General features: G+C 40.2%; 1 protein-coding gene and 1 non-coding gene across 23 annotated transcripts in view; both read left to right on the top strand.

Moving 5' to 3' along the window:
• RUFY3 (RUN and FYVE domain containing 3) overlaps positions 1–8608 on the top strand; it is a 103913-nt gene extending 95305 nt beyond the window's left edge. For 5 of the 22 annotated variants that reach the window (XM_009447767.5, XM_054683026.2, XM_001160004.6 and 2 more), the window contains 4 exons: positions 135–199; positions 2954–2981; positions 4353–4421; positions 6508–8608. In XM_009447767.5, the coding sequence (XP_009446042.1) occupies positions 135–199; positions 2954–2981; positions 4353–4421; positions 6508–6651 (306 nt within the window). In that variant the 3' untranslated portion in view covers positions 6652–8608. Of the gene's footprint in view, positions 1–134; positions 200–2953; positions 3175–4352; positions 4422–6507 lie in introns of all 22 variants that reach the window. The other 17 variants (XR_010156578.1, XM_063809584.1, XM_054683027.2 and 14 more) reach the window with 6 other exon arrangements.
• Positions 8609–12227: 3619 nt separating this feature from the next.
• Positions 12228–12328, top strand: LOC112209134 (small nucleolar RNA U13). Its single transcript, XR_002943801.2, has one exon. It is a non-coding gene; the product is annotated as a small nucleolar RNA U13 (small nucleolar RNA).
• The last annotated feature ends 6611 nt before the right edge of the window (positions 12329–18939 follow it).

The following is an 18939-nucleotide window of genomic DNA, read 5'->3' as shown; positions in this document are numbered from 1 at the left end:
AGTTAGATCCCTTCCCTAATAAAAAAAGCTACTTAGCTTTATACCCAAACTAAGGCATTGCAGAAGAAAATATTTGCAATATCATTATTTAGCATTCTGAATAATTAATAAATTGGGCTGTTTTCTTTTGGCAGGATGGGAAGCACAAAATGCAAGAGGAAAATGTTAAACTAAAAAAGCCCCTGGAAGAAAGCCACAGGTGTTTGTTAATCAAGTATTAACTAAGATGTAAAGTTATTCTGGGGTGGTGGGAAGGAGGGAGCTCTTTATATACATTGGCATTGACACCGACCAGACACTGACTTATAATATTAATATGCCAGGAAGACATTTGAAGTGGAAGTTAATAATAAAACGTATAACATGTATTAAACCAAACCCATTAGGCCATTTCAGAGGAAAGAAGGATGATCAGGCTGTCCTCTCTCTCTTCCCTGATTAATTCCCAAGCTCAGATTATCACTTAAGAGGTTATTTCCCACCTTTACTGAATTGGTATCCCAGGAAAATAAAGTATAAGTCATACATAGCATTTCTTAACTTCTTAAATATATTTGAGTATGACTTGTTTCTACCTCTGTGCTAAATTTCAAATAAGTGGCTGGGCGCAGTGGCTCACGCCCGTAATCCCAGTACTTTGGGAGGCCGAGGCAGGTGGATCACCTGAGATTAGAAGTTCGAGACCAGCCTGCCAACATGGTGAAACCCGGTCTCTACTAACGTTACAAAATTAGTCGGGTCTGGTGGTACCTGCCTGTAATCCCAACTACTTGGGAGGCCGAGGCAGGAGAATCACTTGAACTCAGGAGGCAGAGGTTGCCGTGAGCCAAGATAGCGCCACTGCACTCCAGCCTGGGCAATAGAGTGAGACTCTGTCTCAAAAAAAAAAAAAAGTTCAAATAAGTACTCTGATTTCTCTTATGTCTCATCTCTCACTTTTCCTTTATCTTGAGAATCTCAAACAGCTTAACTTCATTCCTTTATCCTAACTCTGTCTGATTTGCTCATGATGAAGAGCATAGGATAGTTTCAAGGAAGCTGACTTTTTATAGTTATTTTAGCAGGTTAGAAATATAATTAAATATTACATAGTGCCACTGCATTAAAAAGTGAAGGAGGTCCAGTTACATGACATTCTGGAAAAGACAAAACTATGGAGACAAAAAAAAAAAAAAAAAATCAGTGGTTGCCAGTGGTAAGAGAAGGAAGGAACGAACCGGTGGAGCACAGAGGATTTTTAGGGCAGTGGACCACTCTGTATGATACTATGATGGTGGATACATGTCATTATACGTTTGACCACACCATAGACTAGACACCACCAAGAGTGAACCTTAATGTAAACTATAGACTCTGGGTGATGATGTTGTGTCAGTGTAGGCTCATCAGTTGTAACAAATGTACCACTCTGGTGCAGCATGTTGACAAAGAGGCCAGGGATGGGGCAGGAAGCATGTGGGAAGTCTCTGTACTTTCTACTCAATTTGACTGTGAACCTAACTGCTCTAAACATAAAGGTCTACTTTAAAAGGTGGAGGAAGAGGTTAGTGATGAGGAATGATACCACAGTGAGGTTTTGAGAGAACTATACAGCTGTCCCTAGCCAGGCTTTGTCACCTTAAGAATGAGGTAGTGTGTCATCTGGAGCAAAAGTAGCTGCTGGAGAAGAGAAAACACACAGTCCAATAGTAAGCTAATTATGCAGGTGCTTGGCCTAAATGTCCCTTTCTGGCCTTGCTCCCAAAGAGCATGGTTTGATCCAGAGCTAACCTTAAACTATCACCCATCTCACATTACAGAATGGCATAAGCAAAGAGAAGGGAACTAGAAGGGCCATAAAATTAACCTGGGCTTCCAGGTGCCTTTCAGGGTCAGCCTCGTTCCAAACTAAAATTAAATCATTTACTTGAGCAACCAGGAGTGTCTTAAATGCCAACTTCTGATTTAGGTCCTGAGAATATGGAACAGTGCTTCCTTATATCTGAATTGTGCTCTGCAACTTAGAATTTGTTTCACATTTATTATCTCCTTATGATTCAGTATTCCTTACAAAAGTACCTAATGCAACTTTACAGATGAGAAAACTGAGAAGCAGAGAGGCTGGGTGACTTATCCAAGTTGCCTCTGTTTATCATGTCTACTGTTTTTAAGTCCTTTGGCTCTGCACTACCTATTAGCAACTTCCAGGACTTATTCTGGCCATAGCTGCAATTGTTAGACATACCAGGCTTCCTGGGATTATGATGGCAAGGAACATCGGAAAACCTGGTCACCCCATGGTGTATGTCTGGTGGTCACACTGCTACTCAAGTGAAAAGAATAAGAACCATTGCAATCTGTAGTGCATTTTCCCTGTAACCGAGAGCGGGCTTTGCTTCACCTCTCATTTAGGCTGTAGTCCATGCTGGAACATCGGAGTTAGCTCAGCTTAGTCCCTCATGAAGAAATATTTCAACCTGAATGGGTTTTCTGGTGACAGTCTCATTCATTTCCCCTTCTTGGGTTAATTTGCTAAAGCTCACATCTTAAGAATATTTGGGACTGATACACAACATGTGATAATGGATAATGGATAGATTTCCATAATATCAAATAGAAAAAAAGCTACTAAAATATATGGCCAGTGAACCATTGGAGTTTTACACATTGGGAAACATAAATGCTAACTATTTTGATAGCAAAAAGGAATGTAAAATATAACTTCAAATCTATTTTTAAATGGGAACCCTTATATAATAAGTCAAGGGTCAGATTCTAGTGATTCATTTTAAGAAGCAAAGTTTCCTCTCCTTGGAGGTCAAAATTAATAATTATGTTGTTCTAAGTAATATAAAAGACCTACAGTATTTCTTGTTTGAAAAAAATGTTTGTATTCTGAGCTTTTTATTGAAATGATATAAATGAAAATACATGAAGTTCCTATTTGTCACAATTTTTTACTTCTCCATTGTAGGCTGCAACCCCACCCTATGGATGAACAGGTAACAGAGCCTCCTGTTTCAAAACATCTTGTATAAATTATGAAGTTGGTTGTACCGTGCCTAGCCAGCAAATAAGGTAGCATGGGCAGAAGATGAGTGAATACAGTGTGCCATCCTTCTAACAATACCCTGAACAAATATGTATTGCCTGAAGCTCACACAGGAAGTAGCACAGCTTTGAGCAGTTTACTAAGTAAACATCAGTTCTCACCTATTTTAAATTATCCCTGACATAAGATCTAGGAGAGCTCACTTTATGTCCCTTTCCTCTAGTTTTCCCTTACATAAAATGGAGAGAAAAAAGATGTTTTGATCACTTAGAAATAAGCTAACATAAATGATTGTAAAACACTTTGTTAATCTAATAGTATATGATAAGCCCATGAGAAAGACAGTGAATGCTACTGTGTCTGAGTCACCCTGTCATTTACCTCTTAGGTTATAAAATAAAATAAGTCCTACTGCTTTCCTTTTTTTTTTTTTTTTTTTAAATGGAGATAAGGTCTTACTCACATTGCCCAAGCTGGGGTGCAGTGGACGATCTCAGCTCACTGAAGCCTCAACTTCCCGAGCTTAGGCAATCCTCCCACTTCTGCCTCCCGAGTAGCTAGGGCTGCAGAGATTAGGTTTCACCGTGTTGCCCAGGCTGGTCTCAAACTCCTGGGCTCAAGTGATCTTCCCGCCTTGGCCTCCCAAAGTGCTGGGATTACAGGTGTGAGTTTCCATGCCCTATGCTTGCCATTCTTTTTTTCCTTTTTTTTGAGACAGAGTCTCACTCTGTCACCCAGGGTGGAGTGTTGTGGCACAATCTCAGCTCACTGCAACCTCCGCCTCCCAGGTTCAAGTGATTCCCCTGCCTCAGCCTCCCGAGTAGCTGGGATTACAGGCGCCCACCACCATGTCCAACTTTTTTTTTTTTTAATATATATTTTTGGTAGAGATGGAGTTTTGCCATGTTGGCCAGGCTGGTCTTGAACTCCTGACCTCAAGTGATCTACCCGCCTTGGCCTCTCAAAGTGCTGGCATTACAGGCGTGAGCCACCAGGCCCAGTCCCCAGTGCTTTCCATTCTTGATGGTAGAGTGAACAAGAGGAATGGGATAGTGTTAAAACTTTTTACTCTATACTTGCATGTGTTTGAATTTTCTTTTTAGAAATCATGTTATTATAAAAATTAAGAGCTGGAAGCATAATGATAGGATTATCCGAGTTGTATTATGGTGGTAGGACTACCTATTTATAATTGGTTTATTTAGTTTCCAGATAGTCTATAGTGTGATTATATTAATATTGTAGGTAAAAAAATGCATATTCTGAAAGTACTAATATTTCTGGCACTAAGAAAAACTAACCAGTTCCCTGTGTGGTTTAGGATCAGCTGCTGCTCTCTGAAAAGCCACAGGTGTGTCAGCTATGCCAGGAAGACGGCAGCCTAACAAAGGTAACTGTGATGAGAAACGGACAGGCTTTTCATAGGGATGTCTACAGCAGCCCCCAGTCCCTCCCCAGGAGTAACAGGGACTTTCCTGCATAGAGTGCAGAGTGCATGCAGAGTGCTGGGAGTGGGGTGAAAAGCAAAAGGGGCAAGCATTTACTGGGTACCTGTTCTTTTTTCAGTCATAATAATTCATGTCAGAAAATTCCCATTAAAATAAATAGCCAGGCGCGGTGACTCACGCCTGTAATCCCAGCATTTTGGGAGGCCGAGGCGGGCCGATCACAAGGTCAGGAGTTCAAGACCAGCCTGATCAACATGGTAAAACCCCGTCTGTACTAAAAATACAAAAAAAAAAAAAAAAAATAGCCGGGCGTGGTGGCCTGTAATCCCAGCTACTCAGGTTGCTGAGGCAGGAGAATCGCTTGAACCCGGGAGGCGGAGGTTGCAGTGAGCCAAGATCACACCATTGCACTCCAGCCTGGGCAACAGAGCGAGACTCTGTCTAAAAATAAGTAAATAAATAAAAATAATTATGTAATAAAGCAAATAAGCAGATAGAAATGTATAAGTAAATATTGAGTGCCTGCTGTGTAGAATGTGCTGGAGAAAGAGTAATGAACAAAGTAGACCAAGTCTCTGTTCTTGTCAAGCTTATGTCCTTCATAGCTGTCGTTTTATAGATGAAGAACGTTGAACATCTAATGCTAACTACATTTCCCAAAATTAAGTCATAAGTGATGAAGCCCAGCTTCCAACCTAGCTTTCGCTCCAAAGTCCACAGTCCTTTCAGCACTTTATCCTGCTCAGAACAGGATATGAGCTCTCCCTGCTAGACCACTTGTTTTCCACCCGATCCTCAAGGGTGTCTGCCTGAGCATCTTCCCAGTTTGTTATCCTAGAGTAGGCAGAGTTAAGGAAGTATTCAGAAAGAATGAGTGCCCTTGATAGCTGGAACTGTGTCTTGTTCACAGAATCCCCCAGCATCTAATATGGTACCCAATCCATAGTAGATCCTCAAGAAAAGTTATGTACAAATGAGTGTATGAAACACATGCTTGGAAGAGATACAGGAAACAGGCTCAAATTCTGGATCACAACCTGCATAGCACCATCTGTGATCATGCAAAATTTTAATAAATTATAATATGACCTAGTCTTAAATTCACAGAATCAGATAACAAATGAACTGCCCTTATAGAACTGGAAGTTACAATTATAGAAATATGTTACAAAGTAGAACAAACTGTTAATTCTGGCTTTCCTCTTCTAAGCCATGCAATATTAGCTTCTGTATGTCAGACAAAAATTCTTCTTAGGCTTTCAGATAAAAGCAACCCCCTACTCCTCTCAACCTCAGGAAGATGAATTATTTGGGATGAAGGTAGCACTTCATGGGAGAAATTATTCTTTACAGCTTTTTATATAGGACCCTTGGAGCTTTGTGTATACCACCCTATCACAGCCTTACTGCTGACATTGCTATAGTGACTTCTTGCTCTCTGTGCTTGACCATTAAAGATGCAAAACATTTAGGAAAACAAAATAATTTCCCTATGAACAAGATGCAGGAAGCTGTGCTCCTGCTGCATTGATAACCCAGTGGATATGCTTACAGAGCACCAGAGACCACAGGAAAGCATAAAGCACATAAGTGTATTTATTAGGAATTATACTTTCAGTTCATACTCTGGACATTTTTAAATCTTAGCCTGTTCACTCAATCCATTGCTCTTTCACTGCCTTATTTGGAGTATGCGCAGGTACTTGCAAACTAATTTTAAAACTAACCTACCTCAAAGTGAGTATGGGGAACAGATGTGTGAAGGATATTCTAAAGATAAGTGACTTGTATGTTACCTGTTTTTATTTTTAACTCTATGGCACTGCTTCTTTTCATTTAAATCTAAAAACTAGACTGTGAACTTTTTTGTAGATTGGGCCTGTGTTCAGATACCACTTGGCACATAGTAAACATTCAGTCATTGTTTGATTAGGCATTGAGCATTTGCCATATTTGGCTTTTTTATATCCCATGAATCCTTATGCCTTGCTCGTCTTCTATTCCCCGCCTAACCTCCTCTTCTCATAGAATGTGTGTAAGAACTGCAGCGGAACCTTCTGTGATGCCTGTTCAACAAATGAACTGCCTCTTCCTTCAAGTATCAAGCTTGAGCGAGTTTGCAATCCCTGTCACAAGCATCTGATGAAGCAATATTCTACCAGCCCATCATAAGACTGGAGGCCAAGACCTGGACCAAAACGTTTATGCAGGCTCCTCTGTACCTGTGTTTTAGCTGTCAGGATCTCATAGAGCCCAGTTCTTAGAGTCAACTAAAGAGTTGGTAGGAATTTACTAGGTCCAGGGAGAAAAGGCAGTGGTTGGGGTTACTGGAAATTTTGCTCATTTTCTCTAATGACTGTACGAATAAAAGTGAACTTACTTGAGCCTTTCTCTTCTAAATCTAAACAACCTGATATTGAAGGTTTGCTTTATAGCATATCCTTGGAAGGGCAACTCATTTTTATGATTAGTGATACTGGGGTGGATTTAATAGGAGAGAGAATCCAGGCAGATAAGAATAAAAAGGAAAATGATCATCTCCTTCTATAGCATTTGCAGATGCAAGGGGGAGAGGTAGATGCTGAGATCAAAATGACAGTTGCTACTTATTTTTCCAGGTGCTGTTAGTATAAACATTGTTTCCTCTTCACCCCTGCTAACTACCTCTTTTTAAAGTAAAGTATTTCTACCAAACTGTGAACCCAATCTCAGGGAAAAGAAATTAAAAAGTAATATAAATTCTGAATATATTAAAAACAATATTGTAATATGTTATAATTTCAGGACCAGAATTTTCTGGTCTTTACCTACAAGGGTTTTCATTATCAAAAAAAAGAACATTTGTTTTTCTACTTTATGACTTCAAAGTAAATAACTGCCCTTTTCAGAATCTCCTTCCAGAAAACAAGCCAACTCTTCCCCATTCCCTCCATCTTCCTCTCCAAGTCATAATGGAAATTGTAAGTTTTAAAAATAGGGTTTGGCTTTTGCAAATAGAAGATATTGATTAAAGCAAAGTCAAATATAGAGTAAAATAAGTTTAATTTGTTTTCTTGAGACAGGGTCTTGCTCTGTTGCACAAGCTGGAGGGCAGTAGTGCAATCACAGCTCACTGAATCCCTGTTCTCCCGGGCCTCAAGCAATCCTCCCACCTTAGCCTCCCAAGTAGCTGGGACTGGCTTTTTTTTTTTTTTTTTTTTTTTGGCCGGGGAGGGGGTCTCATTGGTTGCTCAGCCTGGTCTCAAACTCCTGGGCTTAAGCAGTCCTCCCACCTTGACTTCCACAGTGCCGAGATTACAGGCATGAGCCACCACACCTGGCCAAGTTTAATTATTTGTTCATGGCTGAGAACAGTTAGCTCGGAATACTTACATTGTTTTTTGAATAAGGAATTCCTTATTCTGAGTGAGTCACGAATGAGAGCTGATAGATGCTTTCTTGAAAAGGGCAATACAGTCATGCCTTGGTATCCATAGGGGATTGGTTCCAGGAACCCAACTGGATATCAGAATCCATGGGTGCTCAAGTCCCATTATAGAGAATGGGTTATATGGTATTTGCATATAACCTACATACATCCTCCTGTGTACTTTAAATCATCTGAAGATGATTACTTATACCTAATAAAATACCTACACATCACTTCATTTGCATGGATTCAACATAGTGCTTGGTGTTCAGTAAATTCAAGTTTTGCTTTTTTGGAACTTTGTGGAATTTTTCTTTTTCTGAATATTTTTGATTGGCAGTTGGTTGAAGCCATGGATGCAGAACCCATGGATATGGAGGGCTGACTGTACTTACATATCTATCTTTGAGGAACAAACTCTTTGGGGGAAAAGAGGGAAGTGTATTGAGCAAGAGAAGGCAAAAAACATTACATACTATTTTGATTCTGTTACATGTGTCTATAGATTGTTTCATTCTAATCAAGACCTAAGAAGGTATGATTCTGTGACTGATTTAGAATTCTGGGGTGGAAATATCCTGGAACCATGTTTTTTAATAAATTCTGTCTCTTGGAAAGAGTTAACAGCCTGGGAAAGAGTTGTTATTCCAAAAGTCAGCCTGTTACTTGGTGAAGCTGAAGTTTAAGAGTTCTGGGGAAAAATAAAATCTAGTAATTCCAGCCTAGTTTGTTGATTGTCTTTTTTTTTACCCTAAATAACATTTCTTTTTTGAATCTTCACTCTCATTTTTTGGCCACCTACATGAGCTAAGCACTCTTTTAGGTGCTATACATGATGTGGGGCACAAAAATGGACTACAGGAGTGTTGCCCTAAATTAGCAAAAGTTATTTTATAATTAATTTTAAATTAATTTGAAAAGATCTTTGTAACACAATATAAGGAGGAACAGTCACTTGATACTTTACTTAGAATTACACATAAATATTAGCCTTAAAAAAATTTAGGCTGGGCGCGGTGGCTCACATCTGTAATCCCAGCACTTTGGGAGGCCAAGGCAGGCAGATCACTTGAGGTCAGGAGTTCGAGACCAACCCGGGCAACGTGGTGAAGCCCCATCTCCACTAAAATAAGTTAACTAACTAACTAAATAAGAAGTAAATGCAAAAATTAGCCAGGTGTGGTGGTGTGCACCTGTAATCCCAGCTACTGGGGAGGCTGAAACAGGAGAATCATTTGAACCCAGGACGGAGGTTGCAGTGAGCCGAGATCACACCACTGCACTTCAGCCTGGGCAACAGAGTGAGATTCCATCTCAAAAAAAAAAAAAAATTTATACAACGTCCCAAAGATCTTTAGTTACAGTGCAGCCTCCCACAAAAGCAAGGAGACCAAGTCATGAATACCTTGACTTAATGGTATGCCTATCTGTCTTCCTTTACAATTGTGCTTTTCACCATTTACAATAGTATAAACTGAACCAAAGAGGCAAAGACTTGTACATTGAAAACTTCAAAATGTTGCCATACAAAATGAAGACATAAAAGTATGTTTCACCAGGCACGGTGGCCCGCACCTGTAATCCCAGCACTTTGGGAGGCCAAGAAAAAAAAGTATCATATTTTCATGGAGTCAAAGACTTAATATTGTTAAGATGTCAGTACTACCCAGAGTAATCTACAGATTCAATGGTCCCTATGAAAATCCCAACATTTCTGCAGAAATAGAAAAATCAATCCTAAAATTCATACAGAATGTCAAGAGACCCCCCCCCCCAATACTCAAAATAATCTTGAAAAAGAACAAAGTTGGAAGTCTTCACTTACTGATCTCAAAATTTAACACAAAACTACAGTAACCAACAGTATGGTACTGGCATAAAAATTAGCATATAAACCAATGGAATAGAATAAAGAGCCTAGAAGTAAATCTTTACACATATAGTCAGATTTTTGACAGGGGTGCCAAGACCATTCAGTGGAGAAAATAGGGTCTTTTCAACAAATGGTGTTGGGAAAACTGGATATCTATATACAAAAAAAAGTTGGACCCTTACACCATATACAAATATTAACTTAAAATCCATCAAGAACTAGCTCCATCCACTAAGGTTGGAAGAAAAAAGAGAGCTAGAATTATTAAACTCTTTTAAAAAGAAGAAAAAGAATTATTGGCCCGGTGTGGTGGTGCATGCCTGCAATCCCAGCACTTTGGGAGGCCGAGGCAGGTGTATCACCTGAGGTCAGGAGTTGGAGACCAGCCTGGCCAACATGGTGAAACCCCGTCTCTACTAAAAATACAAAAATTAGCCAGGTGTGGTGGTGGGCACCTGTAATCCCAGCTACTCAGGCGGCTGAGGCAGGAGAATTGCGTGAACTTGGGAGGCGGATGTTGTACTGAGCCGCGATTGCGCTATTGTACTCCAGCCTAAGCGACGGAGCAAGAAAAGACAGAAAAAAGCAGCCTGTCTTTTTTTTCAATCTCAAAAAAAAAAAAAATGGAAAAGCTTCATGACATTGGATTTAGCAGTAATTTCCTGGGTATGACCAAAAGCACAGGCAACAAAAGGAAAAACAGATTGGACTTCAGCAAAATTAAAAATTTGTGCATCAAGGGACACTATCAGCAGAATGAAAAGGCAACCGAAGGAATGGGAGAAAACATTTGCAAATAAATCCTGCAACAATAAAAAGCCTGAAAAAATGAGCAAAGTACTTGAATAGACACTTCTTGCAAAAAGATATAGAAATGTCCAATAAGTACAAGAAAAGCTCAACATCAGTAATCACTGGGGAAGTGTACAAATCAAAACCACAATGAGATACCACTTTATAAACCTATTAAGGCGGCTATTATCAAAAAAGCAGAACAAGTGTTGACAAGGACATAGAGAAGCTGGAACCCATGTACACAGTTGGTGGGAATGTAAAATGGTACAGCAGTATGGTGATTTCTTAAAAAAGAAAAAAAAACAATTAGCATATATAATCCAGCAAATCCATTTCTGGGTATATACCCCAAAGAATTCAAAGCAGGAACTTCTACAGATACTTGTACACCAGTGTTTACAGCCCTATTATTCAAAATAGCCGAAACGTAGAGACAACCCAGGTATCCATCAATGGATGAATGGGTAAACAAAATTTGGTATATGCATACGACTGAATATTATTCAGCTTTAAGAACAAATTCTGACACATGCTACAACATAGATGAAAGTTAAGGACATGATAAGTGAAATAAGCCATTCATACATAGGACAAATATTGTATGACTCCATTTACACTAAGTACCTAGAATAGTCAAAGCATAAAGTAAAATGATGGTTCCCAGGGGCTTAAGGAAGAGCAGAATGGGGAGTCAGTGTTTAATAGGTACAGTTTGTGTTGGAGGACGATGAAAAATTCTGGTGACAGATGGTGGTAATGGTTGCACAGCAATGTGAATGCACTTAATGCCACAGAAATGTACGCTTAAAAATGGTTAAAACAGCAAGTTTTATGTATATTTTACTAGTTAAAAAAAAATTGTGTTTTCCGGAAGGATTCAGAAAGTAATTAATTACAATTATGTGTGTCTATTTGGGTTATTACACAGGCATATATCTCTGTTCACTGAGAGGGCCTAGCAGCAGACACGCCAGCAGCAACGGGTACATTCAATGCCCAGATCTTGTTTTCTAATACCATTCTCCAAGAAAAGGAATCAGGGCTCCCTACAGAAATGGCTGATTCTGGGTCTAGGGCATCTTGTAGTGCCAGAAAGTAAAGAAGTGTTCCACAAACGAGGATGTAGGCATGTGAAAGGGACACAGGAGCCAACTGATAGAATGCCCAATGGCCAAAGATGAAACAAATCTCAGCAACAAAGTACATAATGCACCTTAGGATTATAACCCAAAGGATAAAGTAAGTACCCATGAGTCCATGTGTGTATATGACCTGATGGAGCGGTAGCATCTCTCCTATACAGAAAAAGCCCAAATAATTATGTAGATACCCCCCGCCCCTCACCACTTCAAGGAGATAGAGCTTAACTCTCCACCTTTCGAGTATGGATTGTGCTTAGTAACTTGCTTTAAGAGTACAATATGTAAAGAAGAAAAGAAATTTATAGTAACCTGGCAAACACTATCTTGGCCAGGTGATCAAAATTTGTATTAATATAATGAGTGATAAGCCCTATTAAAAATATGCACCCTTGATGTGATGAAAATGCCCCTTTGTGGTCTTCCTCCTAAGACCAGAAGGAAAACAATCAGAAAACCTCACCTTACGAACATTCTACAAAACCAACTAGTACCCCTTAACACTGTCATGGTCATCAAAAACAAGTGTGAGATCCTTCTGTAGTTCATAAGCGTGATGACTGGGCTTTCACACTTCTGTGTGAGATGTGCCTCCTTCACACCTCGTTACATCAGGACATTACCCATCTGACGTGAAAAAAGTTAAAAAGGTTGGGAATCTGAAGTCATTAAAAACAAAAACATCTGAGGTGGTTAAAGAGACATAACTGAATGTAATTGTGGGATCCTGGAATGAAAATAATATTTGGAAAAAAACTAAAGATCTGAACTGTGGGATTTAGTTAATAGTAATGTATCAAATTTGGTTCCTTAGTTGTGACAAATATCCTGCAGTAATGTAGGATACTAACAATAGGTATACAGGTGGGTGAGGCGTATACAGGAACTCTACTCTTTTTGCAATGTCTCTGTAGATCTAAAACTTTTTTTGTTTTTTTTTTTTGAGATGGAGTGTCACTCTGTCGCCCAGGCTGGAGTGCAATGGTGCAATCTCGGCTCACTGCAACCTCTGCCTCCCGGGTTCGAGCAATTCTCCTGCCTCAGCCTCCTTAGTAGCTAGGATTACAGGCACGCACCACCATGCCCGGCTAATTTTTTGTATTTTTAGTAGAGATGGGGTGTCACCATGTTGGTCAGGGTGGTCTCAAACTCCTGACCTCATGATCCGCCCGACTCAGCCTCCCAAAGTGCTGGGATTACAGGTACGAGCCACCACACCCAGTGATCTAAAACTACTCTAAAATAAAGTTTATATATTAAAAAATTGTGCTTTCATACTCAAAGCAAGTATAGGTCTAACCCTATAGAACCTGACTGAACTCATCCCTAAATGCAGTTTGAGTTCTTACTTATTTCCAAATAGACTCCAAGTTTTGCAAGGTTGATAAGCAGATCGGAACTATGACAAAGTCCTTAGTTCATTCACTATAAGTCAAGTTATAAAAACATATAATGAAACTCTTAAAGGACATTTAACCATTCTGTGAAAGGAGGTTCTCCATTACAGCCTCATTTCAGCTTTGTTCACCGAAAAATGGGGGCGGTTTTTAAATAATTATATTTCAGTAGTTTAGTGGTCCTGTTTTGATTTACAGTAAAACTTCCTTCAAATTAACTTAGCCTAATATATTACCCAAAAAGTTATCCCAAGTCAAATCTTAATAATTCTTAGACAATAGCTGGTTTGGGAACTGTCATCTTTGACAGGTCTCCCATGCTGGGAACAGATTAATTTTGATGTTAACACACTACTTTGGTATAAAGATTCTTGTAAGCATGTCAGTCAATATACCAAATCAGAAACCACGTATCTGACAAGCACAATTTCTACACCTAGAATAAGTGGCACAAACTTTAGTCAGTGAATTATCTTGAAATGTAAAATTAATTTAAAAATAGAACCAGTAGGCCAGGCGCAGTGGCTCACACCTGTAATCCCAGTACTTTGGCAGGCCGAGGCAGGCAGATCACTTGAGGCCAGGAGTTCGAGGCCAGTCATGTAGTGAAACCCCATCTTTACTAAAAGTACAAAAATTGGCTTGGCGTGGTGGCACATGCCTGTAATACCAGCTACTCGGGAGGCTGAGGCAGGAGAATCGCTTGAACCCAGGTGGCAGAGGTTGCAGTGAGCCAAGATTGCGCTATTGCACTCCGACCTGGGCGACAGAGTGAGACCCTATATTTAAAAAAAAAAAAAAATCCAGCAAGCGGTTGTAAGCATCACTGAGGATATCAGATCCCTAAGACTTAATTAAGCATGGAAAAGAAGAGGTAACTCAGGCTTCCAAAGGGCAAGGGCAAGTACAGTGAAAAAGCTGTACAAGTCTCCAGAAAGAAGTAATGACTTAGCATTCTGGATGCTGCTTTATGGCACAAAAGTATCATTCATGGAGTGAGCTGGTGGAAGGTAAAGTTAAGAAAAAATAAAGTATCATTCATATTCAATTACAACATCTATCACAAATACTATGTTCTTCTAGCATAACATTGCTTGTATTCCGCAATTTATTTTTGTCTTGCTGTTACCCAGGCTGGAGTGCAGTGGTGTAACCTGTGTGGTCTCAGCTTCCACTTCCCAGGCTCCAGTGATACTCCCACCTCAGCCTCCCGAGTAGCTGGAACTACAGGTGTGAGCCACCATGGCTAGCTAGTTTTTGTATTTTTGGTAAAGATGGGTTTCACCATGTTGCCCAGGCTGGTCTCAAACTTCTAAGCTCAGGTGATCCACCTGCCCCGGCCTCCCAAAGTGCTAGAATTACAGGTGTGAGCCACCATGCTCAGCCCCATCTTGCTTTCTTGAGGAGGCAAGAAATGAATGAATCAACAGCCAGCCCATCAGAAACTGTTAATAACTTGTCTCCCTAGCTCTTGGTCTTTATTCCCAAATGTCTGCCGTCTTCTGTCAAGCAGCAGCAGCAAAGGTTCAGAACCTCTTTATTTCCATCATAACCAGGTATTTTTGTTTGTTTTTGTTTTTGAGACAGAGTCTCACTCTGTTGCCCAGGATGGAGTGCAGTGGCGTGATCCCGGCTCACTGCAACCTCTGCCTCCCTGGTTCAAGCAATTCTTGTCAGCCTCCCAAGTAGCTGGGATTATAGGCATGCACTATCACACCCGGCTAACTTTTATATTTTTAGTACAGACAGGGTTTCACCATGTTGGCCAGGCTAGTCTCGAACTCCTGGCCTCAGGTGATTCGCCCACCTCGGCCTCCCAAAGTGCTGGGATTACAGGGATGAGCCACCGAGCCAGGCCATAACCAGGTATGTTTTCAAATCACAAGTCTTTGAATAAACTTGTTAAATTTTGCCTGTGGGCTTCAAATTAAGATTCTTAAACATATCTTGGTGATCCTTGTGACCGTCAATGAATCCATCCATATTCTAGAGTCTACTTTGGTTATACACCTTCATGCTTTATCCCCAAGTGCTTTCAGAACCATTTCACTAAGATGTTCTAATGCTGACATAAAACCTTGAAACTATAAAAGGGAAGATTTAAGAATTCAGCGATGTAAAAATAGTTTCTGCCATCATGAGCAAACAAAGAGGACAAACTGGGGGGAAAAAGGTATTTAAAGCTCACTATAGGAACAAAGTACTCCTGCAGATTAGTTAAGACCAAAGCCAATAGAAAAGCGGTTAATAAACATCACACAAAGGCAATCAGCCAAACTCAGATTATGGAAACCTACAGGTTAATCTTATTTCTTCAGCAAATAAGAAAAAAATAAATGGATGGCAAAACATCCTGAATAAGAGAAGAAACAGACACTTCAACTTTACTAAAGATATCCAAATGGCTAGTAAGCTTATGAAAAAGTACTATTCATTGTCAGGGAATGCAAATTAAAACCAGAAGATACCACTACACAATGGCTAAAATTATAGACTGACAACAGCAAATGATAAGGATATGGACCTACTAGAACTCTGGGAATGTAAACGAGGATAACCATTTAGGAAAAGGTTTGTCGTCTTCTAGTAAAATTTAAAATACATCAACTCAGGATAATCTCACTCCTAAATACTTATCCAAATTAAATTAAATTAAAATGTAGGTTCACAAAAAGGTTGTACATGTTCATACCAACTTTATTCATGATAGCCCCAAACTAGAAACAGCCCATTGTTCACCAGTTGTTCACCTAACAGGTGAAACGTTAAAATGTGGCATTCATACATAGAACACTGCTCAGCCATAAAAAGGAACAAAGCTTAAACACACTGATGAACATACAAACATGCTGAGTAAAAGGAACTTACAGAATACATACTGCATAAGTGAGTCCATTATATGAAGTTCTAGAATAGGCAAAATTAATCTACAGTGAACAAAATCCTAACAGTAGCTGACTGCCAGGGGAGGGAAGAAGGGACAGGAGAGAGAGGTGCAGGAATTGACTAGGTGAAAAATTCAGATGTAATACAGATGTTCCAGACATAGGGGTTTGAGTTACATGCTTTTACATCAAAACTCATCAAATGAGTCTGGGTATGGTGGCTCACACCTGTAATCCCAGCACTCTGGGAGGCCTACATGGGTAGATCACTTGATGTCAGGAGTTTGAGACCAGCCTGGCCAACATGGCAAAACCCCATCTGTAATAAAAACACAAAAATTAGCTGGGCATGGTGGCAGGCACCTGTAATCCCAGCTACTCGGGAGGCTGAGGCAGGAGACTCCCTTGAACCCAGGAGGTGGAGGTTGCAGTGAGCCAAGACCAGGCCACTGCACTCTAGCCTGGGCGATACAAGACTCCATCTCAAAAAAAAAAAAAAAAAAAAAAAAAGAGAAAAAACCTCATCAAATAATACACTTAACATTTATTCACCTTACTGCAAATCTCCCTCAAAAAAACTCCAATGACGGCTGGGTGTGGTGGCTGATGCCTGTAATCCCAGCACTTTGGGAGGCCGAGGCAGGCAAATCACTGGAGGCCAGGAGTTCCAGACCAGCCTGGCCAACATGGTGAAACCCCATCTCTACTAAAAATACAAAAATTAGTCAGGCGTGGTGGTGCACATCTGTAATCCCAGCTACTCGGGAATCTGAGGCACGAGAATTGCTTGAAACTGGGAGGTGGAGGCTGTAATGAGCTGGGATCACGTCACTGTAACTCCAGCCTGGGTGACAGAGCAACTGTCTCAAACACAAAAAACAAAAACAAAAACAAACTCCCATGACATGTATGCTGAAAGGATTAAAAGTGAAAAATGTCTACAACTTACTTGGACATGCATATAGAAAAAAAGATGAGACTGCAGGAGGCAGGCTATGGGATAAAGCATGGCAAAATGCTGCTTGTACAATCTAAGGGATAGGTATTGGCATCACCAAGATTTTATATACTGACAGAAAATGATCTTTAGGGTGTTTAGGTGGGAGAAAAGCCAAAATACAAAATAGCATGTATAGTATAATTTATAAAAGAAATGAAAACACCCACTAACACTTGCTTATAAATAAAGTAAAAGTCACTGCAAGCTTACACTAGAAACTGATAACAGGGCTGTGCGAGAATAGAAACTAAACAGCTGAATTACAGGAGGGGAAGGAGAATCTTCACTACCCTTTGTATCTCTTCAAGTTTATTTCCTTCAAAAAATAAAATATAAACAACTTTAAAATGAGCCTGCTTTTTTTTTTCTGAGACAGGGTCTCACTCTGTCACTCAGGCTGGAGTGCAGCAACAGTCATGGCTCACTGCAGGCTTGACTTCCCAGGCTCAAGCAGTCCTCCCACTTCAGCCTCACAAAGTGCGGGGATTACAGGTGTCAGCCACCACACCTAGCCTATTCTTGATTTTCATATAATCATGCTTAAGACAGATTAAACCTTCCTTCCTATACTTCCTTTCTAAAAATAAGAAAACCACTAGAACTAAAATTCTGGACAGAAAATCCAGACACCTCACCAAAGATGATATACGGATGGCAGATTAAGTATATGAAAAGGTGCTCCACATCACTATGGGATTGGGAATTAAAACGATGAGACCACTATTCACCCATTAGCTAAAAGGCAGGAGTGGCATCACCAAATACTAATGAGGGTGAGGAGCTACAGGAACTCTTATTGTCAATGGGAACTCAAAATAGTCATGTTGGAAGAGTTTGGCAGTTTCTTCCAAAACTAAACATACTCTTAACTTACAATCCAGCAACCTGGTTCCTTGGTATTTACCCAAAGGAGCTGAAAACAAGTCTACACAAAAACCTGCACATAAATGTTTATAGCAGCTTTATTCCCTTCCTACAAACTTCAGATTCTCTTCTAATTTGCTGAACTTGGGGAGTGGGAGGGTAATGTATTTCTAATGCGATAGCGCAATTTGGATTGGAACTCTACTGCTGACATACATACCATTCTCCTCTATACTATAGGTCCTACCAATTCAATGTGAGTGTCTTCCGATAATTTAGGGGAAACTCTCAGAACAATGGAGTTTTTTGTATTTTGGTTTTTTTGATTTTGACACAGAGTCTCACTCTGTTGCCCAGGCTGGAGTGCAATGGTGTGATCTTGGCTCGCTACAACCTCTGCCTCCCAGGTTCAAGCGATTCTCCTGCCTTGGCCTCCCAAGTAACTGGGATTACGGGCGTGTGCCACACCTGGCTAATTTTTGCATTTTCAGTAGAGACGGAGTTTCACTAAGTTGGCCAGGCTAATCTTGAACTCCTGACCTCAAGTGACCCACCATGGAGGGTTTTAAATTCTGAAACAAACAGGATGTAACCCCAAAAAATAACTTTCCAAATGAGAACTGAGTAAGGGCTGTTTAGGGCAGAGGACGTTAACAAGGCATGTTGATTAATAAGCAGACTCATGGCACACAATGTTGCCTTCAAAGTGGGTTCCTTATGCTTCCCCCTTCAAGTAACACAGAAGTAGTGAGAATTTGGAGCCTTCCTCCCAGGGAAGATTTGGTCCCCCTTCCCACATGACAGAAGCTTCAGTTACCCACGCATAAAGGGACACATACTCTATTTCTGCTTCATTGCCTGGTGTCAATATTTAGATGAGACCACAATATTCAGCAATCAGCTCCCTGGTATTTACATACTGCTTCTCAGAGTTCTCCCTTGCACTCCGTAAGAAGCAGCTAGGCTAAAGCAGGATATGAGCACCCTGACCATATACCCCACTCCCACTATTCTTCCTGATAGCTTTACCACAAAGGAAGTTATAGACACAAGGAACCCAAACAGAAGGAAATTCACCATCACTGCTTCCTTCAATAG

This window comes from Pan troglodytes, chromosome 3 (genome assembly GCF_028858775.2).
Source record: "Pan troglodytes isolate AG18354 chromosome 3, NHGRI_mPanTro3-v2.0_pri, whole genome shotgun sequence".
NCBI lineage: Eukaryota > Metazoa > Chordata > Mammalia > Primates > Hominidae > Pan > Pan troglodytes.
Note: the sequence above shows the minus strand (reverse complement) of the source record. Positions and strands in the feature narration are given on the sequence as shown.